This window comes from Apteryx mantelli, chromosome 13 (assembly GCF_036417845.1).
Source record: "Apteryx mantelli isolate bAptMan1 chromosome 13, bAptMan1.hap1, whole genome shotgun sequence".
NCBI lineage: Eukaryota > Metazoa > Chordata > Aves > Apterygiformes > Apterygidae > Apteryx > Apteryx mantelli.
Window position 1 is genome coordinate 2,012,968 of NC_089990.1, and position 15,487 is coordinate 2,028,454.

The 15,487-nt window shown below is 52.1% G+C and overlaps 2 protein-coding genes across 2 annotated transcripts; both read left to right on the top strand.

Moving 5' to 3' along the window:
• The first annotated feature begins 1,853 nt into the window (after positions 1–1,853).
• Positions 1,854–7,822, top strand: IGBP1 (immunoglobulin binding protein 1). The gene is made up of 6 exons (XM_067304033.1): positions 1,854–2,061; positions 2,173–2,463; positions 4,569–4,764; positions 5,780–5,865; positions 6,924–7,036; positions 7,293–7,822. Exons 1-6 carry the CDS (start codon positions 1,871–1,873, stop codon positions 7,439–7,441), a joined length of 1,026 nt encoding a protein of 341 aa, XP_067160134.1. The 5' UTR covers positions 1,854–1,870; the 3' UTR covers positions 7,442–7,822.
• Positions 7,823–10,115: 2,293 nt separating this feature from the next.
• Positions 10,116–15,170, top strand: LOC106486174 (diacylglycerol O-acyltransferase 2-like). Its single transcript, XM_067304405.1, has 9 exons — positions 10,116–10,128; positions 10,368–10,439; positions 11,717–11,845; positions 12,011–12,118; positions 12,655–12,725; positions 13,087–13,291; positions 14,073–14,247; positions 14,381–14,583; positions 14,750–15,170. Exons 1-9 carry the CDS (start codon positions 10,116–10,118, stop codon positions 14,902–14,904), a joined length of 1,131 nt encoding a protein of 376 aa, XP_067160506.1. The 3' UTR covers positions 14,905–15,170.
• The last annotated feature ends 317 nt before the right edge of the window (positions 15,171–15,487 follow it).

Sequence of the window (15,487 nt, forward strand, 5' to 3'; positions counted from 1 at the left end):
GAATGGCTAACTAGCCTGATCTTCAAATGGGCTCATCAGGACAATATTGTTTATACTGATATAAAGCTTATGAAGTATTTGATTACAGCTTGGCTGGTGCTGCATAGCACCATGTTATGTTATGCAGACAAACTCCAACCTTGCACTGCATATTTCTTCTGGTAAGATTAATGGAAAGAGATTCACAATATTAAAAAAAAAAAAACAAAAAAACAACCACCAAACCAATAATCTCCAGAGGTGTGGGTACTGGAGCAAAAATCACATGGGAGGTGACATGAGCTTTTGGAAATCCAGGTCCTCTTGGTTTAGCAGGAAGAACTCTAGGGAGCTTGTATTTAATGCTATCTACAAAAAAACCCCAAGGCCTAAAAAGATGAGTAACTGCTGTTATATATGTGGATGCACTTAAGATAAGACAGGCCATGAGCAAAAGCATCCGGTGGAAGGGAAAACCAGAGTAGACAACAGAAACAAACTTCTGCCAGTTTTCTCTGTAAAGTCTCTTTATATTCATGGCTCGTTTGCTTGAGCACACTGAATGTGAGACATTGCTCTACACCTGGCCAAGGGAGGGTATCCCCACTGGTAAAGAATCTCTTATGGCCGAAGACGTGAATCACTGCTCCAGACACGTACAACAGCACATTTGATTTTAAAAGGAGAACAGAAATACAATCCCTTTTAAAGGATTGATGTCCTCCATGGAGGCTCAGTCCATGCAAGCAGAGAGTGCTGACATTTGAGGAGGGCCTTAAGGGTGGTATTGCCCTGCCTTGGGTCGATCAACTGTTTGAGACCCTTCTGCCTCTCAGTCACTGGGGCACCTTGGCTGTACTCTTCATCGTTTGCTATCTTCTGCCCTGCCTTCAGCTTATCTCTTCATAACTAAAGTCACTGTCTAGCTCCCTTCTCCCTCTCTGTTCCTTCCTGAACACTGTGTTATTAACATGCCACTTGCTGCCGGATGCAGGTTACTTTGCTTGTGCCTTATAACCCTTGTCCTGCGATGCATCACCTTGTCTGTAGATGCTGGAAGTTGTGGAGAGATGGACCAGGTCTTATTTTCTGTTGTGATACAGAATGCTGCTTAACCGGTGTATATGCTGTGTGTCATATTAAAATCGGTATGACTGGTAATGGTGACAGCCAAATCGGCAGAGCTAAAGAAGTGGCTAGCTAGCTGCATTTTCCACTTCACTTTGTCCCTTCCGATTTAATTTCTGGCATAACCTGTTGTCTTTGTATTCTTTGGGCTATTCTCATAAGAGCCCAATTTCAAAGTAATTTGTTTAGAACAGATGTTTCATAAAAAATGTGCTATTTTAACATGGCAATGGCCTCTTTGCCATTCTCGCTCAATTTCTGAGTGGGAAGAAGGCACGTTTTCTGACAATTTCCCTAACTGTCATTATCTTTGCTTGGTCGGTAGGACCCAGGCCACCACTAGAAGTTTAACGCCTTGGTAGGTGCGGTATTTGAGGAGTTACGTGAGCCAGACAAGGGCAGCAGGTCGGATTTTGCAGGCGATGGGCCCGTGTGAGGCGAGGTGACGCCGACTCCCTGAGGCGGGCGCGCAGCCTCACTTTTGGGGGCCATGCTGCTGCGGGCAACGGTGGCTGCCCGGCCCCCGGTGTGGCAGCCCGGGCTCCCCCCCCCGCCTCACGGGGCTCCCCTCGCCTCACGGGCCCCCCGACCGCCGCCCCGCTGCCCTCCTCACATGGCGCCCCGCTCTCGCAGCGGCGGCCGCCCTGCCCCTACCAAGATGGCGGCACGCCCTCTGCGGCGTGGCTCGCCGCCGCCACTAAGATGGCGGCCGGGGGCGGGCCCGGAAGCGGCACGGCGGCAAGGGCTGCGCTCCCGGCCCAAGATGGCGGAGGGGGCTGGTACGGAGGCGCCGCGGCTGCCCGAGCTGCTGGCGGCGGGCTGGCGGCTGTGGGAGGAGGTGGAGGCCGGCACCGAGCCGTCCTCGGCCGCCCCGGCCGTGCAGGACAAGGTGCGGCGGGGGCTCGACGCCCTGCAGCAGGCGGCCGCCATGGTGGCGCAGCTGGACCTGTTCAGGTGAGAGGCGGCGGGGGCGAGGCGGGCTGCGCCGCGCGGGTCCCCCCGTCGCCCCCCCGAGCCCGGTGCGGGCGGCGGGTGCGGGACGGTCTCGCCTCTCTCGTCCCGCAGCGAGAACGAGGAGCTGGAGGAGATCGCGTCGGCCGACTTGCGCTACCTGCCGCTGCCCGCCCTGCTGGGGGCCCTGACGCTGCGGCAGGTCAACCAGAGCCGGCGGCTGGAGCACCTGGAAAGCGCCCGCGCCCACTTCTGCCGCTTCCTGCGGCTCTGCAAGAGCTACGGCCTGGGCAGCTTCGCCCTGCCGGGCCCCGCCGGCAGCCCGCCGGCCCCCGCCGCCGCCCCGGGCCCGGCCGCCGGCGGCCTGGTGGCCATGGCGTCGGCCCGGCAAGCCAAGATCGAGAGGTAGGTCGAGGGTGGAGGGGGGAGGCCTGGGCCCCGGCCCCGGGCCCGGGGGGGTGGCTGGGCAGGCCTGCGCGGCGGTAAAGCGGTTCTCCTCGGCGCTGAGCGTTCGCTCCATCTTGAAACGCGCGCCGCCTCGTAGCTCTGCTCCCTCGGGGAGAGGAGAGACGTGTCTCGAGTTTCCAGTCTTCTAGTAAGTACCGCACATGCTTCCTTCGGTATCAGTTCCCTAGTCGCTGCCAGCTGCGTAAAGCCACACGCTGGGATTATTATTTATTTTTATTTTTTACCACTGAACTTATTGATAGATCTTTAGTAAAGAGATATAAAGCCTCTTCATCGTGCTTTGCTTTAAGGCTTTTGATAATAAAGTTGTCGCTTGCTGTAGCAGCGCTGGAAGGCCCCATCTGGGCTCAAAGAGTGCTCACCTTGCACAAAGGCAAAACATGATTCCTGTTCTAGAAAGCAGTCTAAATAAAATGGGCTTTGGGGTAGGAGAGTGAGTTGGAGACGTTTGGGTGAGCGCAGCAAAGCCTCTGCAACACGGGATGGGTGTTGGCCGTCTTGGAGCTGCGCCTGATCCCGCGAGCGCGGCTGCACGGGGCATCATCCGCCCACGGGAAAACCGGAGGTGCCTGTGTTGTGAGTTTGGCTGAAAGCAGGTCATTACTCGATCCGGCTGCGAGATGAGGAGTTGCAATTATATTTGCTTTCGGGAAAATCCTTAGACACTGTGAACACACTTCCTTAAGGAGGCCTGCATCTAGTCTGGACCCATGCCATCCTAGCTGCCTTACCCTTGCTCTCTGCGCCGTACGTGAGCGCGGCGCTCCAGCGTGCCGGAGCCTGGGGAGCAGGCTGGCGTTGCAGCAGGCCAGCTGAAGCAACCTGCCCCGCTGCAAGGTTCTTCTAGGCTGCTTCTCCATTCAGCTCCTGTAGTTTTCTAATCCTTGGTTCTTACTGTTCATTTCTCACTGTAAGTAAAGGAAGTTGGACACAATCATTTAGCCTAAAATATATTATTTAGGCTGTTTCCCTCCACACACCCCCAATAACTAAAACACTTTTCCAGTTCCTTTCTCAGCTGTTGTTTTTTTTTAACACAGTTTTGATTGAACTCTTCATGAATTAATCTGCTTTATAAGCAGCTCTTTGATATCTTCATGTAATGTAGAGACAGTTCAAAATAGCTATTGTGTTGGTTATCTCATTGAAGGAGCTGAAGAATTTAATTCCTTTTCCTCCAGCAGATTAGCCTTGCCAGTTTTTCCTCATTTTACCTGGGAGGCTTAACATTTTAGGTTTGCTGACCTATTAGCACAAAAAAAAGGGGGGGGGGGGAAAGGCATTTTAACTGTCTTATTTTAACTACTCTTAACAGTCAGGAGTTACTTTAAATTACAACAGTAAACCTGCCTTTCTGTACATAATTCTCTTCTTAAGTACCTGACGTAGTGTTAAAATATTTTGTAAAGAGTAGCAAGGATCCAGAGTAAAGTCTAAACTTGAGTGGACAGATGAAAGTGATGGGAAAGATGTGAGGAAAAGGTATTAGCACTATATGTTTGTATATGACTGCATTTCAAAATCTTTTGCAATTAAAGTGAATCCCTTCTGATTTCTGTATTTTTTTCCTGTGTCAAAAAACTTAAATTCTCAGTCAGGTGATTCTAATTGAGGTGGGTGGATAAAGCCTTGTGCTTGGTGTTTTGCCTTGTGCTTACCCTTTAGAGGTCACCAGCAAGTAACCCCCAGTATGATCTAGTGCTGCCAATGGTCCTCTTCTTCATAATGGAAATTTTCCTGTGAGTCTTTGCAGGAATGTTACTCTGTTGTTAAATGAATGGGAACTGCTTTCACAGGGAACTTTTTCTAAGATATGGGGAGCTCTATGGATGTCTGGGATTTGCTTATCCTAATGAGTGCTGGTCGCCAACTGGCACCTATGTAAAAAGCAGTGAAAATGGGATTGGGGCAGGAGGTGGTTCTTTAACTGAATTTGACTGAATTTCAAGAAATCGCAAGTTGTTTATTTTAAAAAACAGAGTATCTGGGTTATGCTAGAGAAAAGTTACTTAAATGATCTCATTTTGTTCTCTGTGAGCCAGATATAAGCAGAAGAAGGAACTGGAGAACAGATTGGCCTCTATGAGAACCTTTGTGGAGAGTGGGCAAGCAGATGAGGATCAGATGCGAGAATTTTACCTCTTGCAAACCCAGAAATGGATCAACATCAGCCTTGAGGAAATTGAGAGTATTGACCAAGAAACGGTCATTTTGAGGAGCAGAGGTACAACAAAACAGGTACGAGATCTCTCTTGAACTGCAGGTCCTGTGGACTGTGGATACTTAGACCTGATGATAGACACTGTGGAGAGTAAATTAATCTCAGAGGCAGTTTTGTAAGTTTTATTCTGTGAAGTTCTAGTTTAAAATCTAGCTCGCATATGACCTAAGCGGATGGGTTTGGATTTAATTCCGAATGGGTGGTGGTCTTTTTTTTTTTTTTGGATTAGTCACTGTCTGGTGTCACCGCGTGTCCTAGACAGTCAAAGCTTGTGAAATACTAGAGTGCTGAATATCAAAGCTGATCTGGTCTGTGTGCAGAGGCTTTTCTCAGCTTTGCTCAGTTGTGCCAGTCCCTTAACACTAAAGAACTAAGTGGATTTTTAAACAAGAGCCTTGGGTTGTTTTGTTCCCCTGCCCCCAGCATACAGTTCTAGCTTAGAAAACGTCAAAACATTCCAGGAATGCCTGTTCTGAATGACTGAAGCTTCTCATGAACCTGCAAGTCTTGTGTATACTAGTGTTTCTCGGCTTTGTGCTGCTCACCTAAATGTCTGGCTGGGATGCAAATTTCATAATGTGCCTAAATGTGCCATAGCCTAGTTTTGTTGGTGTGACTTATTTGTGCAGTTCATTATCTGGCACTGTAGAAGTCTGCTTTTCTGTAGTGCCCAGATGATAACCTCATTGTGAATGATGATTCTACTTGCTGCAGAAAGCACTGTCTGATCCCTGGAAAAAATAAGCTAAACTTCATGCTTCGATCTGAGCTGATCTGGTTCAGCTACGTCAGCTTTGTGCTTTGATCAGAACTGGTATAACAAAGGCACAAATAGAAGTGATTTGTAGAAGCTCACAGATGGAGTTCATGATTTAAACTGGATTAGGGCCTGATTTGTCCATCCTGGGATGTTGCTCTGACAGCAGAGGCATTTCTCATCTACAAGACCTTTAATAACTTGTTTGGGATGGAAAGGAAAGAAGGGGGCTGCCATCTACATGATTATCTTTTGACTATTGTTTGCAACTTCAGTCTTCAGCACCACCACACGGTACTTCTCGGCAAGTCAGGGCTCCATTGAAACCTTTCATTCTTACCCGGGATGCTGCTCAGGCTAAGTATGTTGTTTTCTGATTATTTAGACACAGTGTGATGCAGTGCTCTGTCATATCAACCCTAGGATATTCTTTCAAATGCAGAAAACTGGTGGTTATTCTTAAAAAGTGTGCCACATCAAGATGTGGCATGTATTGTACATCTGGGGCAGGGAATGGGGCAAACTTCTAATTTATTTCCGCCACCTTCTCTGTAATTTCTTCTGTTATCAGCATGCTTCAGTGTCTTTATTAATGCTGTTTCCCCCTATCGGAGTAGCAGAAGAGAAGACTATACGAGGCAAATACAGCTGTGTTAGTTTATAGACCATGTGCTTGCTCTTTAGTTAGCTGTGGAGAGGCAAGGCTTATCTCACCCTCTAAACCTCTGCATGGTATAACAGGATTGTTCTTCACTCTTTAAGAACCTGGTGGTGAAAAGCACATGTGGTGTCTGTTAATCCAGTGTGCACTCTGGAAGATTTCAGTGAATTCAAATAAGTGATCTTAGTGGCTGGGAAGATGCAATACCTACCAGAGATTCATCAATCACAATAGCCTGTTATTTACAATTTTTGACTGTAAGGCTCTCCCTAGGGGATCAAGATCTTAACACTTTGTGGCACTGTCAGATTCTTGTAAAGAATATGGCAGCTAAAGCACAAAATGGGATAGAAACAGGGTTTCTTGTCATGCTTTTGACATAACTTGTCCTGAGCCTTCAATGTATCTATTTAGCTAAGCAGTGCCTAATTCAGTTCCCAGTGGCCTCCTTGGCAGGTTAAGCTAGCAGAGACCTTTCTCCGTTGAATAGAAGTGATTCAGGGCCTTTGGAATAGAACAGTCTTTATCTCTCTAAACTTATTGGGTGAACTGTTTAAATACTGTTATGGCTAGGTTACTGGCAAGCCTGTTGCTGAAGGCCCAGACCCTAGAAATACATCTGTTCCCAAGTCATCCATGACAAAATGTCTTCTATTACAGTACAGATTGGAGTACAGAGTATTTCTCTGCATTGTTATCTGTTTCTGTTCATTAATAAGGGTACATAAAGCGCGTTCCTTGACTTTTTCTTCCCATAGAGTGTTTGGTGCTGGATATCCTGGCGTGCCAACTATGACAGTAGATGATTGGTATGAGCAGCGCAGAAGGCAAGGAGTCATGCCTGGTCAGAGCGTCCCTCAGAGAACACCAGGTATGGAGTGGAAAGTAAAATTTGGCATAGAGAATTTGGGAACTGTTGCGAGGGGAAGAGTGAATGGGGATATGTTCAAGATACAAAACACCCACTGACTGATGAAGAGTAAGAACAAACTTTGCCTATTAGGTTGCTGTTGGTTGGCAATTCTGCTTTCAGTCTGTACTGGCTCCCAGATGGGCTTCTATTCTGAGAACTGGGCTAGTGATCTTTCACTGTCTTACTGCCCCTCACTTTTATTCTTGACCTATAGCAGGTGTAACTGATGACGAACTGCAGAAGAAGCAGCAGGAGAAAAAAGAGGAAGAGGATGATGAGGAAGCTCTTCAGAAAGCTCGAAACTGGGATGACTGGAAAGATACACACCCAAAAGGCTATGGCAACCGACAGAATATGGGCTGACGCTGCAGCTGCAGAAAGAGTAGGGCTTGGAAATCCTGTAAGAATGCCTATATCCTGGAGATATAGGAGTAAATAGACTGTACATACGCAGAGGTATCCTTGACTTCTCTGGGAGTCACTGGAGTCCAAGGAGTGAACAGGACAGTTTGTTTTGGTTTACATAAATGTCAGACTGAGAGTGCACTTGTCATGTGCAGTGATAACACAGGAGCTCTTGTCAAGTGGAGCTCTTTCCGAGGGATCGAACTACCTCTGCTCTCCCAGTCAGAGGAAGTCCTTGAAAGAAAGTACATGAATTTGAAAACAGCTCTTTGTATTGTTGGTGGATGTATTTATTTTTTCTCTATATTTTAAACAAAATAAAATCTCTTGTCCTGACTAGTTCTTGCTGTAAAATCCCTTGCTCTTTGTCCTAGGCTCTTCTAGAGCAATTTTGTAAGGTTGGTTTCCAGCAACCAAAAGAGCTGAGGATGGGAAATGTGAATTGTCAGGTGGTCTGTTCCAGAGAGTATTTTCAGTCAAGGCTTTTGAACACAACAGCTTGCACTGCAATGTTTATCTTGGCAAACAGGTCTTGTGCAGCCAGGTGTATTGGTGGCCTTTCCACAGTCTCATCCCTTCATTCGTCCCAAAGTGGCAGACAAAAGTGTTTTGGATGTTTGTATGTTAAGTAGATCAGGTATTTCAAGGGCTGTGGTGTGAAGTGTTGATAATACACACAGTAAAATGCTGTAATAGAAATGTTTATCCTTTCACTTAGTGTAACAGGGAGATTGTGTGGCTATAACATAATATAACATACATAATATAAATTCTGTGTGTATAAATGCTCGGCCAGCTTGGTGTATTATGGAGACTAACACTGGGAGAAATTGTGTAGTGTTCGAAAGAGGGGTGGTGCACTGACTGCCAGTGTGCTTTGAAATCTACTTACCAAATAGCCCTGTAATGGTGAAAACCCTGTCTGAATTCCTCTAAAGCTAGTTGAAATAGCTGTTGGTAATAATCCTGAACTGACAGAGAAGAGAGGACATGACTGTTTTGCCGTACCTAGCACTGACTCGGATCACAGAAGTAGCATTGCTGGGTAAGAAACCTGAAAAAACGCTGCAGGAAACTCTGGGCTCACCTAGCGTGGTGAACAGCTGTGATTCCGAGGTTGTTCTAAACCGGCATTCTGCTAATGGAAGCTACGTTACAGATGTCAGGTAAAAACCAAAGCCTAATTCCTGTGGCAGCTGCTAATGTGGTCATGTGTGCTATCCAGAGCAGGCCAGAAGGTATTTACTGTCTGATTTTTGAAGTTCAGTCAGGGGTTTTCATCTGCAGGCTTTAGGGATGATGATTTAAAGAGTCTAGCATTTTTCCTTCATACTAACATCATTCAGGCACAGCTCGGGAACCAGCTAGGCTGCAGTGGGATTTAGACATTTTATACCTAGCAGTATGAAGCAATCTCAGCTCTTAGCTAATCCGCATTTCTGAAGCTGTGGCCTGCAATGGATGCTGTTAATGCCCATTTTTCTAGGTATCAAATCTCTATAACTTAACAGATTCTTGTCTATGAATTTTTGTGAGCTTCAGATCTCTCCTCTGAAATGTTTTTTGCTCTAACACTCATGCAATCTTATACATGGATTTACCCCTTTCCTACATTTGGTGTTAGAGAGACTGCTCTTATTGAGTACTTCTGGAAAGGTAGGTCTGAGAACTAGTTCTAGTGAATTAGGTCCTGCAGATCTTTACTATTCCTGTCAATGTTAGCCTGGAGTCGCATCTCGTGGATACTTCTGTGCTACTTTTGGTTTGTTTGTTGGCTTTTTTTTTCCTATGTGCGTTTGCAAGGGAATCTTGCCTAAAGTTGTTTGATTTAGCTATACCCAATCCTCCTTTCAGCCTTCTGTGCTAGTGTTTCGGTGAGCTGTAATTCCAGCCAGAGCCACAATCCCCGTGTTAAGGCTATTCCAATGAACTCCTGAAGATGTTCCCACACCCTAACCCTCCCCCAACCTTCACAGTAGGATCCAGGGAACCTTGGTGCAGATTGCTTTCTAAGCAGAAAAAAACTTTGGGTCTCCCATCCTCCATGAGCGCTACTCCAGTATTCACAGGCTAGCAGGCCATAGTCGTATGCCTGACAGCTAGTTCACCCATCATCCTCTTAAAGATGATTATCTTCTCAGAAGCATTAATTTTTGATCTTATTCTAGCACAGAATGTGGAAAATCTTCTGCCTGGGTGGATCAGCCTTGGGTTGAAACAACAAAGAATTGAGCTTCACATTCAATCTCCTTTCCCATCACTTCCAGCAGCCCCAAAGGGAGAAGGGTGAGAGGGAAAACATCCACAGTCTCAAGAACATCAGGGAAATGGTGCCAGGTTGCTGGCTTTGGTGCCTCTCCTAGTCACAGGCAGCGTGCTTTCTCCTCCGCTGGACTGTGGCCGTGGAAAAGGATGGGATTTTGTGTTGGACAGTGGGACTAACGGTCAGGACCCATCTGGCAAAGTGCGTTCCTGTAGCTTGGAGCAGGAGACCTGGGGATGACGGTTTCGGGCAGCCCGGGGGGAGTCACACCAGTAAGGCATGACAGCGGTTTGTGAAATACCCAAAGTTTGGACAGTACCATTCCCCGCAGGGGGGAAGGCAGCACCCGCTGAATGACCTCCGATAACGATGAAGAGCTGTGGTAATTGTGCGTTTTGGAGGAAGAGCACAGCACCCTTTACGAAAGCAGCTCCTCGGCGCTCAGCACCATCTCCTTTCCCTCCTGAGGAGCACCAGCTTCTCCTCGCGCTGCAGGTCAAGGCCGGAGCCCGTCCTCTCCCCTCCGCAGCGGACAGTTTATCTTGGATCGGCTGGTGCAGTTAAAGTAACTGGATACACAGTCTCAGTCCGGTATTTCCAAACTTGCCTTTTAACCTGCAGAACCAGAGTCTGGAGCAGAACTTCTTGCCACCATGAAAACAATTATTGCAGCCTATTCCCAAAATCGTAGTGGTAAGAAATTTCCAAAGCGTGTTTGAATGGTTCCTAATGCTCTGGAGTTGCGAGTATCTAGTCAGGCAATTAATGTTTGTTGTCACTATTGTCTATCTGCTGCAGACTGCTTAGGGGAAAGGGAGGTGTTCGGAGCAATTTGGGGTTAGCAGCACCAGAGGAAAACATAGAGTTGCTCAACAGGAATGAAATTTCTTAAGTTTTTACTGACAATGTGTTAGATAATGTTACTCCCGCAAAATGCTACAAAGCGCAGCAAATTCTCCTTCATGTTTCTTTGCTGCTTCCGAGCTGTGGAGCCCAAATTTCTGGTGGGTTGCCTTCAGAAAAGTCCCTGTTACACAGGACGGAGACCTACGTGGGCGTGAGCAGAGCCACTGGGGTTTGTCCATTACTCGGCTGATGGTTTCCATTCTGTGGTCTGGAAATTCATGGAGTGCTGCTGGGGGAGGCTATAAAAAGCAACTAAAAAAAGCAACTTTTTGGTAGGCACGAATCGCTAGGCAGAGCTCTTGTCTTCACTGGAAAAAACTAGGAATTTGGAAAGTTGGAAACCACAGGGCTCCAAGGGCTCTAAGATTTCTGGGAATATGTCGTGGGACGTGTGTCAGGGACGGGCAGGAGGGATTGTTTAAAGCATGGCAAACCGCTCGGGGGGCATAGGGAGAGGAAAAATAATTCTTCGACGCTGGTGATGACTCCAGTGTTTAATTTTAATTGTCCCACTCCTGGTTTGGATTGAGCTGGGAAAAGTCGAGCCTCCATCATCCCAGCCTGGCCTAAATCTGGATTTTGGTGGTTATTCTCCAACTCGAGGGTCTTTCTGGGACCTCCCAGCCCAGGAGAGTGGTGTGGGTCCCTCCATGGAGGGGTCTCTGTTTGGCCGGCGCTCGGGTTTGGGGCTATTTTGCAGCCATGTGGCCCAAGAACCCGTGGTCACGGTGGCAGCCGAGGCAGGCGGACCTTTGGCCAGCGAGGCGAGCGCGGTGGGCCGGTGCCGGGGAGGAGGGGACGGGGATGCGCGTGGAGTTTGGATCCTGGCTCCCGGCCCGGCTGGCACCGCTCTGGGGTGGTTAATGGTTCACCAAGGTCGGTCAACCGGCTGGAGGGGGGAAAAAAGTGGGGATGTGGCGGGCAGCGAAGCAGCGAGGGCTGCTGAGCCTCCCCTGCCCCAAAGTCGGGGGTGGCCACCAGGCTTGCGCAAGCCCGGGCTCCGCGCTGTTTCGGGCCGCGTGGCCGGAGGGAGCCGGGGGCCAGCGGGTGTCCGTGCTTCGCAGGGAGTCGCGCCAGCGTCCAGGCTGCCCTCCGCACCCTGCTCACGGCGCCGTGGCCCTCGCAGCGGGACGTCCGCTCGTGGCTGCAGCTCCTCGCCGTCCTCCAGTGGGTCCTCAGCTTCCTGCTCCTGGGTGAGTGGAGCAAAAACGCTCTCGTGCCTTAACCCCGGTGTTTGCTGGGTTTTGTTGGAACGTGGGAAAGCTGTGCCTAGGTGGTGGTGGCGGCGGCTCTGAGGACGGGATGTCGTGAGCTGGCCGGGCGGGCGCACGCTTACCCCTTCTCCCCGGCTCCCGCAGGGGTGGTCAGTCTGCTTCTGCTCATCTACCTCGTGTTCACCAGCTTCTGGCCCATTTCCGCCCTGTATCTGGCCTGGATCATCTTCGACTGGGACACGCCGGAGAAAGGTATGGATGGACACAGCCCTGTTTCCTGCGTCTTTCTAGCAGCACAGAGACGTCCCTCAGGAAATGTGGGATGTCTCATTTCTCCGCCTATCACTGAATTACCTCCGGGTTGCCTGGGGCGTGATGGTGGGACCAATGCAGAGAGAAGGAGAAGGTGGTGGGATAATTTGTGCCGCTGGGTGTGTCAAAGCCTTTGCGTCGATCGACGCAAGTAGCTTGCTGGATTTTGGGCAGGGACCCATGTGAATAGCTAATCGCACTCGTGGTAAAGGTAAGTCTAGGGATATTGGTCGGGAGCAGATGCACCAGAGGGTCCCCATCCCAGCGTGCTGGACTGAATGCACTGTGTCCTGCTTGCTCCTTCGGTCTTCTCTTCCCTGACCAGCCCCTTCCACAATGAACGGCCTTTCCACCACCGCAACGGGCCCTTCTTCCATCTGCAAATTTCATCTAGGTAGAAAAGAGGGATGTGTTGCAAGTTGTTCAGCAAGACTACTGGAGCGGATTCACTGACCCCCGTTGGTGTATGTTTGCAGGCGGGAGGAGGCTGGCGTGCTTGCGGAAATGGCGCGTGTGGAAGCATTTCCGGGATTATTTCCCGGTTCAGGTAAGCCATGGGTGGGCAAGGGGCCAGGGCGTTCATGCCATGTGCACCCAGCAGACCCCCCCCCTCCAAGCCCTGGTGCAAGCCCAGCTCCCTGAGGAGCAGCTCCAGTGGGAACTACCTCCCACCTCCTGGAAAACCAGAGGTGGAGGAGGTGGGCCAGGAAGGGCCGGTGCATGTGGGGCATCTCTCCAGCAGGAACCGTTCCTGGAAATGCCCTTGCTTTCCCCATTTGCCATGGCTTGCAGCCCGGCGGGAGGCAGTGGTCTGCTGCCCAGCGCGGACACGTGCTCCCAGCCCCACGGTGGCCGGCGGCTCCCGTGTGGCCAGACTGGTGGCCGCTGATCCTCCCTGGTTCCCGCAGCTGGTGAAGACCCACGACCTGTCACCCAGCCACAACTACATCATCGGCTCGCACCCCCACGGCATCCTCTGCGTCGGGGCCTTCTGCAACTTCGTCACGGGATCGACGGGCTTCTTGGAGATGTTCCCTGGCATCAGACCCTTCCTGACCACCCTGGCCGGCAATTTCCGCCTGCCCATCTTCAGGGAGTACCTGATGAGCGGGGGTGAGCGTGCCCGGGGGGCCACTGCCAGGCACCCTGCGGAGTCCCCGGGTGCTCACCCCACTCTCGTCACCTCCTCTTCTCCATCTTAAACAAACTGGGTGCCCCAGGGGCTGGGGGTGGCCGTCCCTGCCTGCCCCGCTCCTGCCACTGGTCGCCTAGCTCTGCCCCATGCCCAGGGCCGCGTAGGCTGCTCTGGCAGGCAGCACCGGGGAGGGAGCACAGCTGGAGCAATGGAGGGGTGCAGGGACTGCATCCCCCGGCCTCCTGCTCCCACCTGTGGGCAAACCCCAGGACTGACAGCCCATGCTTGGGCCGGCTCTGCCTGGAGGCTGTGCGCCCTAGGAGCAAGAGGCAGTGCTCTGCCTGCACCCTGCCTGCACCCTGCCTGCACCATATCCACACCCTGCCTGCACCCTGCCTCCACTCTGCTTGCACCTTACCTGCACCCTGCCTGCAGGCCCAGGGCCCCAGCTGCTGGTGCTCTCCCAAAGCAGGGGGGACCTTGCCCCTGCCCCACACAGGCTGGCTCGAGGAAGGGCTGCGCCCATGGGGCAGCACAGCCGGGGTCACCACCGGGCAGGCGCTTGGTGCCAGCCCAGCTCACTCTTGCTTTGGTGCTGGGATGTGCTGTCTATACCCCGAGCACGGGGAGGCTTTCCGCTCCCTGCCACCTGCCTCCCCAGCAAACACGAGTATTAGCCCAGCCCTCCCAAAATGCAGCTCCCAGCCGGGCAGGCCCATCTCCATCGTCTCCGTTGCAACTCGCTGCTCTGCTCCCCAGGTCTGTGCCCCGTGACACGCCAGGCCATAGGGTACCTCCTGTCCAAGAACGGCACCGGGAACGCCGTGGCCATCGTCATCGGCGGCGCGGCCGAGTCGCTCTCCTGCCGGCCGGGAGTCACCACCTTAATCCTGAAGAACCGCAAGGGCTTCGTGCGCATGGCCCTGCAGCACGGGTGAGCTGGGCTGGGTGGCCGCGGTGAGGGGCAGAGCTTCTCCTGCCCGCGGGCAACGGGGGTGCTCCGTGGACCGCGTGGCCCCAGGGAGCTGCGGGGTGCCCGGTCTCGTGGCAATGCCTCTCCCCTGCAGGGCGTACCTGGTGCCCTCCTTCTCCTTCGGCGAGAACGACCTCTTCCGGCAGGTGGTTTTCGAGGAGGGCAGCTGGATGAGGAGCATCCAGCTGCGCTTCCAGAAGATGATGGGCTTCGCCCCCTGCGTCTTCTACGGCCGGGGCCTCACCTCCGTTCAGTCCCGGGGATTTTTGCCCTACCCCAGACCCATCACGACTGTCGGTGAGCATCTCCGTGCTGCGGTGCAGTGCGTGCAGACCCTGTCCCCGGCAGCCCCGCGTGCCGGGAGGGTGGGATGGTGCACGGGGTGGGATCCCACGCCACTGCGGGCAGCGGCTCGTCCCTCACCCCTGGGGCTCACGGGCCTCCCTTGTGCCGGCTCTGGCAGTGGGGGAGCCCGTGACGGTGCCCAAGATCGAGGACCCGAGCTGCGAGACGGTGGACCTGTACCACGAGATGTACGTCCGCTCCCTGCTCAAGCTCTTCAACGAGAACAAGACCAAGTACGGGCTGTCGGAGACGGACGAGCTGCGGATCATATGAGCGAGGCTGGGCAGAAGCCACGGGCCGAGGCGGGCGGCCAAGTCCTGACCCGCAAGGGCGGCTGGCTCTTGCGGGTGGGGATTTCAGCCCGCCTGGCAGGTGGGCGCAGAAGGACAGGCACCGTGTTCACGGGGACCACCTGGCCCCGGAGACCCTTCCCACGCACCGGGCACCGCCGCTGCCCCTTGCCTCGCTGCCTCCGCTCCAGCCCATGTTCCTCCATGGCGGCTTAGGAAAGGAAGATGGAAAAAAAGCAGAGTGAGGCACGGGAGGAAGGGAGAAACCAAAGGGAGGGAGGGAGGGAAAAATTGGCAGAGGGTCCCTGGCCTGTCGCTGGGGTGAGCAGCTGCTTTCCCGCTCCTCCATGGGCTGGCGCAGTGGTTCCCGCGGGACGGGGGCTCGCAGAGCTGTGGCGCGGGAGGCAGCGATGTCCCCATGGGCCGTGCCGGTGGGATGCCGGGCCGCGGCAGGCGTCCTGGGGCGACGGGGAGGTGCTCCGTTCCAGGGAGTATTTTCAATCAAGGCTTTTGAACATGATGGCTTGCACTGCAATGTTTATCTTGGCAAACAGGTCTTACGCAGC

What these genes read in the sequence shown, in the direction of transcription:
- IGBP1 (XM_067304033.1), top strand. Translation starts at nt 1,871, where the DNA reads ATGGCGGAGGGGGCTGGTACGGAGGCGCCGCGGCTGCCCGAGCTGCTG. An exon ending in CGGCAAGCCAAGATCGAGAG is followed by an intron (nt 2,464 to 4,568) that starts GTAGGTCGAGGG and finishes TCTGTGAGCCAG; the next exon opens with ATATAAGCAGAAGAAGGAAC. An exon ending in GCAGAGGTACAACAAAACAG is followed by an intron (nt 4,765 to 5,779) that starts GTACGAGATCTC and finishes TTGCAACTTCAG; the next exon opens with TCTTCAGCACCACCACACGG.
- LOC106486174 (XM_067304405.1), top strand. An exon ending in CTATTCCCAAAATCGTAGTG is followed by an intron (nt 10,440 to 11,716) that starts GTAAGAAATTTC and finishes CGTGCTTCGCAG; the next exon opens with GGAGTCGCGCCAGCGTCCAG. An exon ending in CGCATGGCCCTGCAGCACGG is followed by an intron (nt 14,248 to 14,380) that starts GTGAGCTGGGCT and finishes TCTCCCCTGCAG; the next exon opens with GGCGTACCTGGTGCCCTCCT.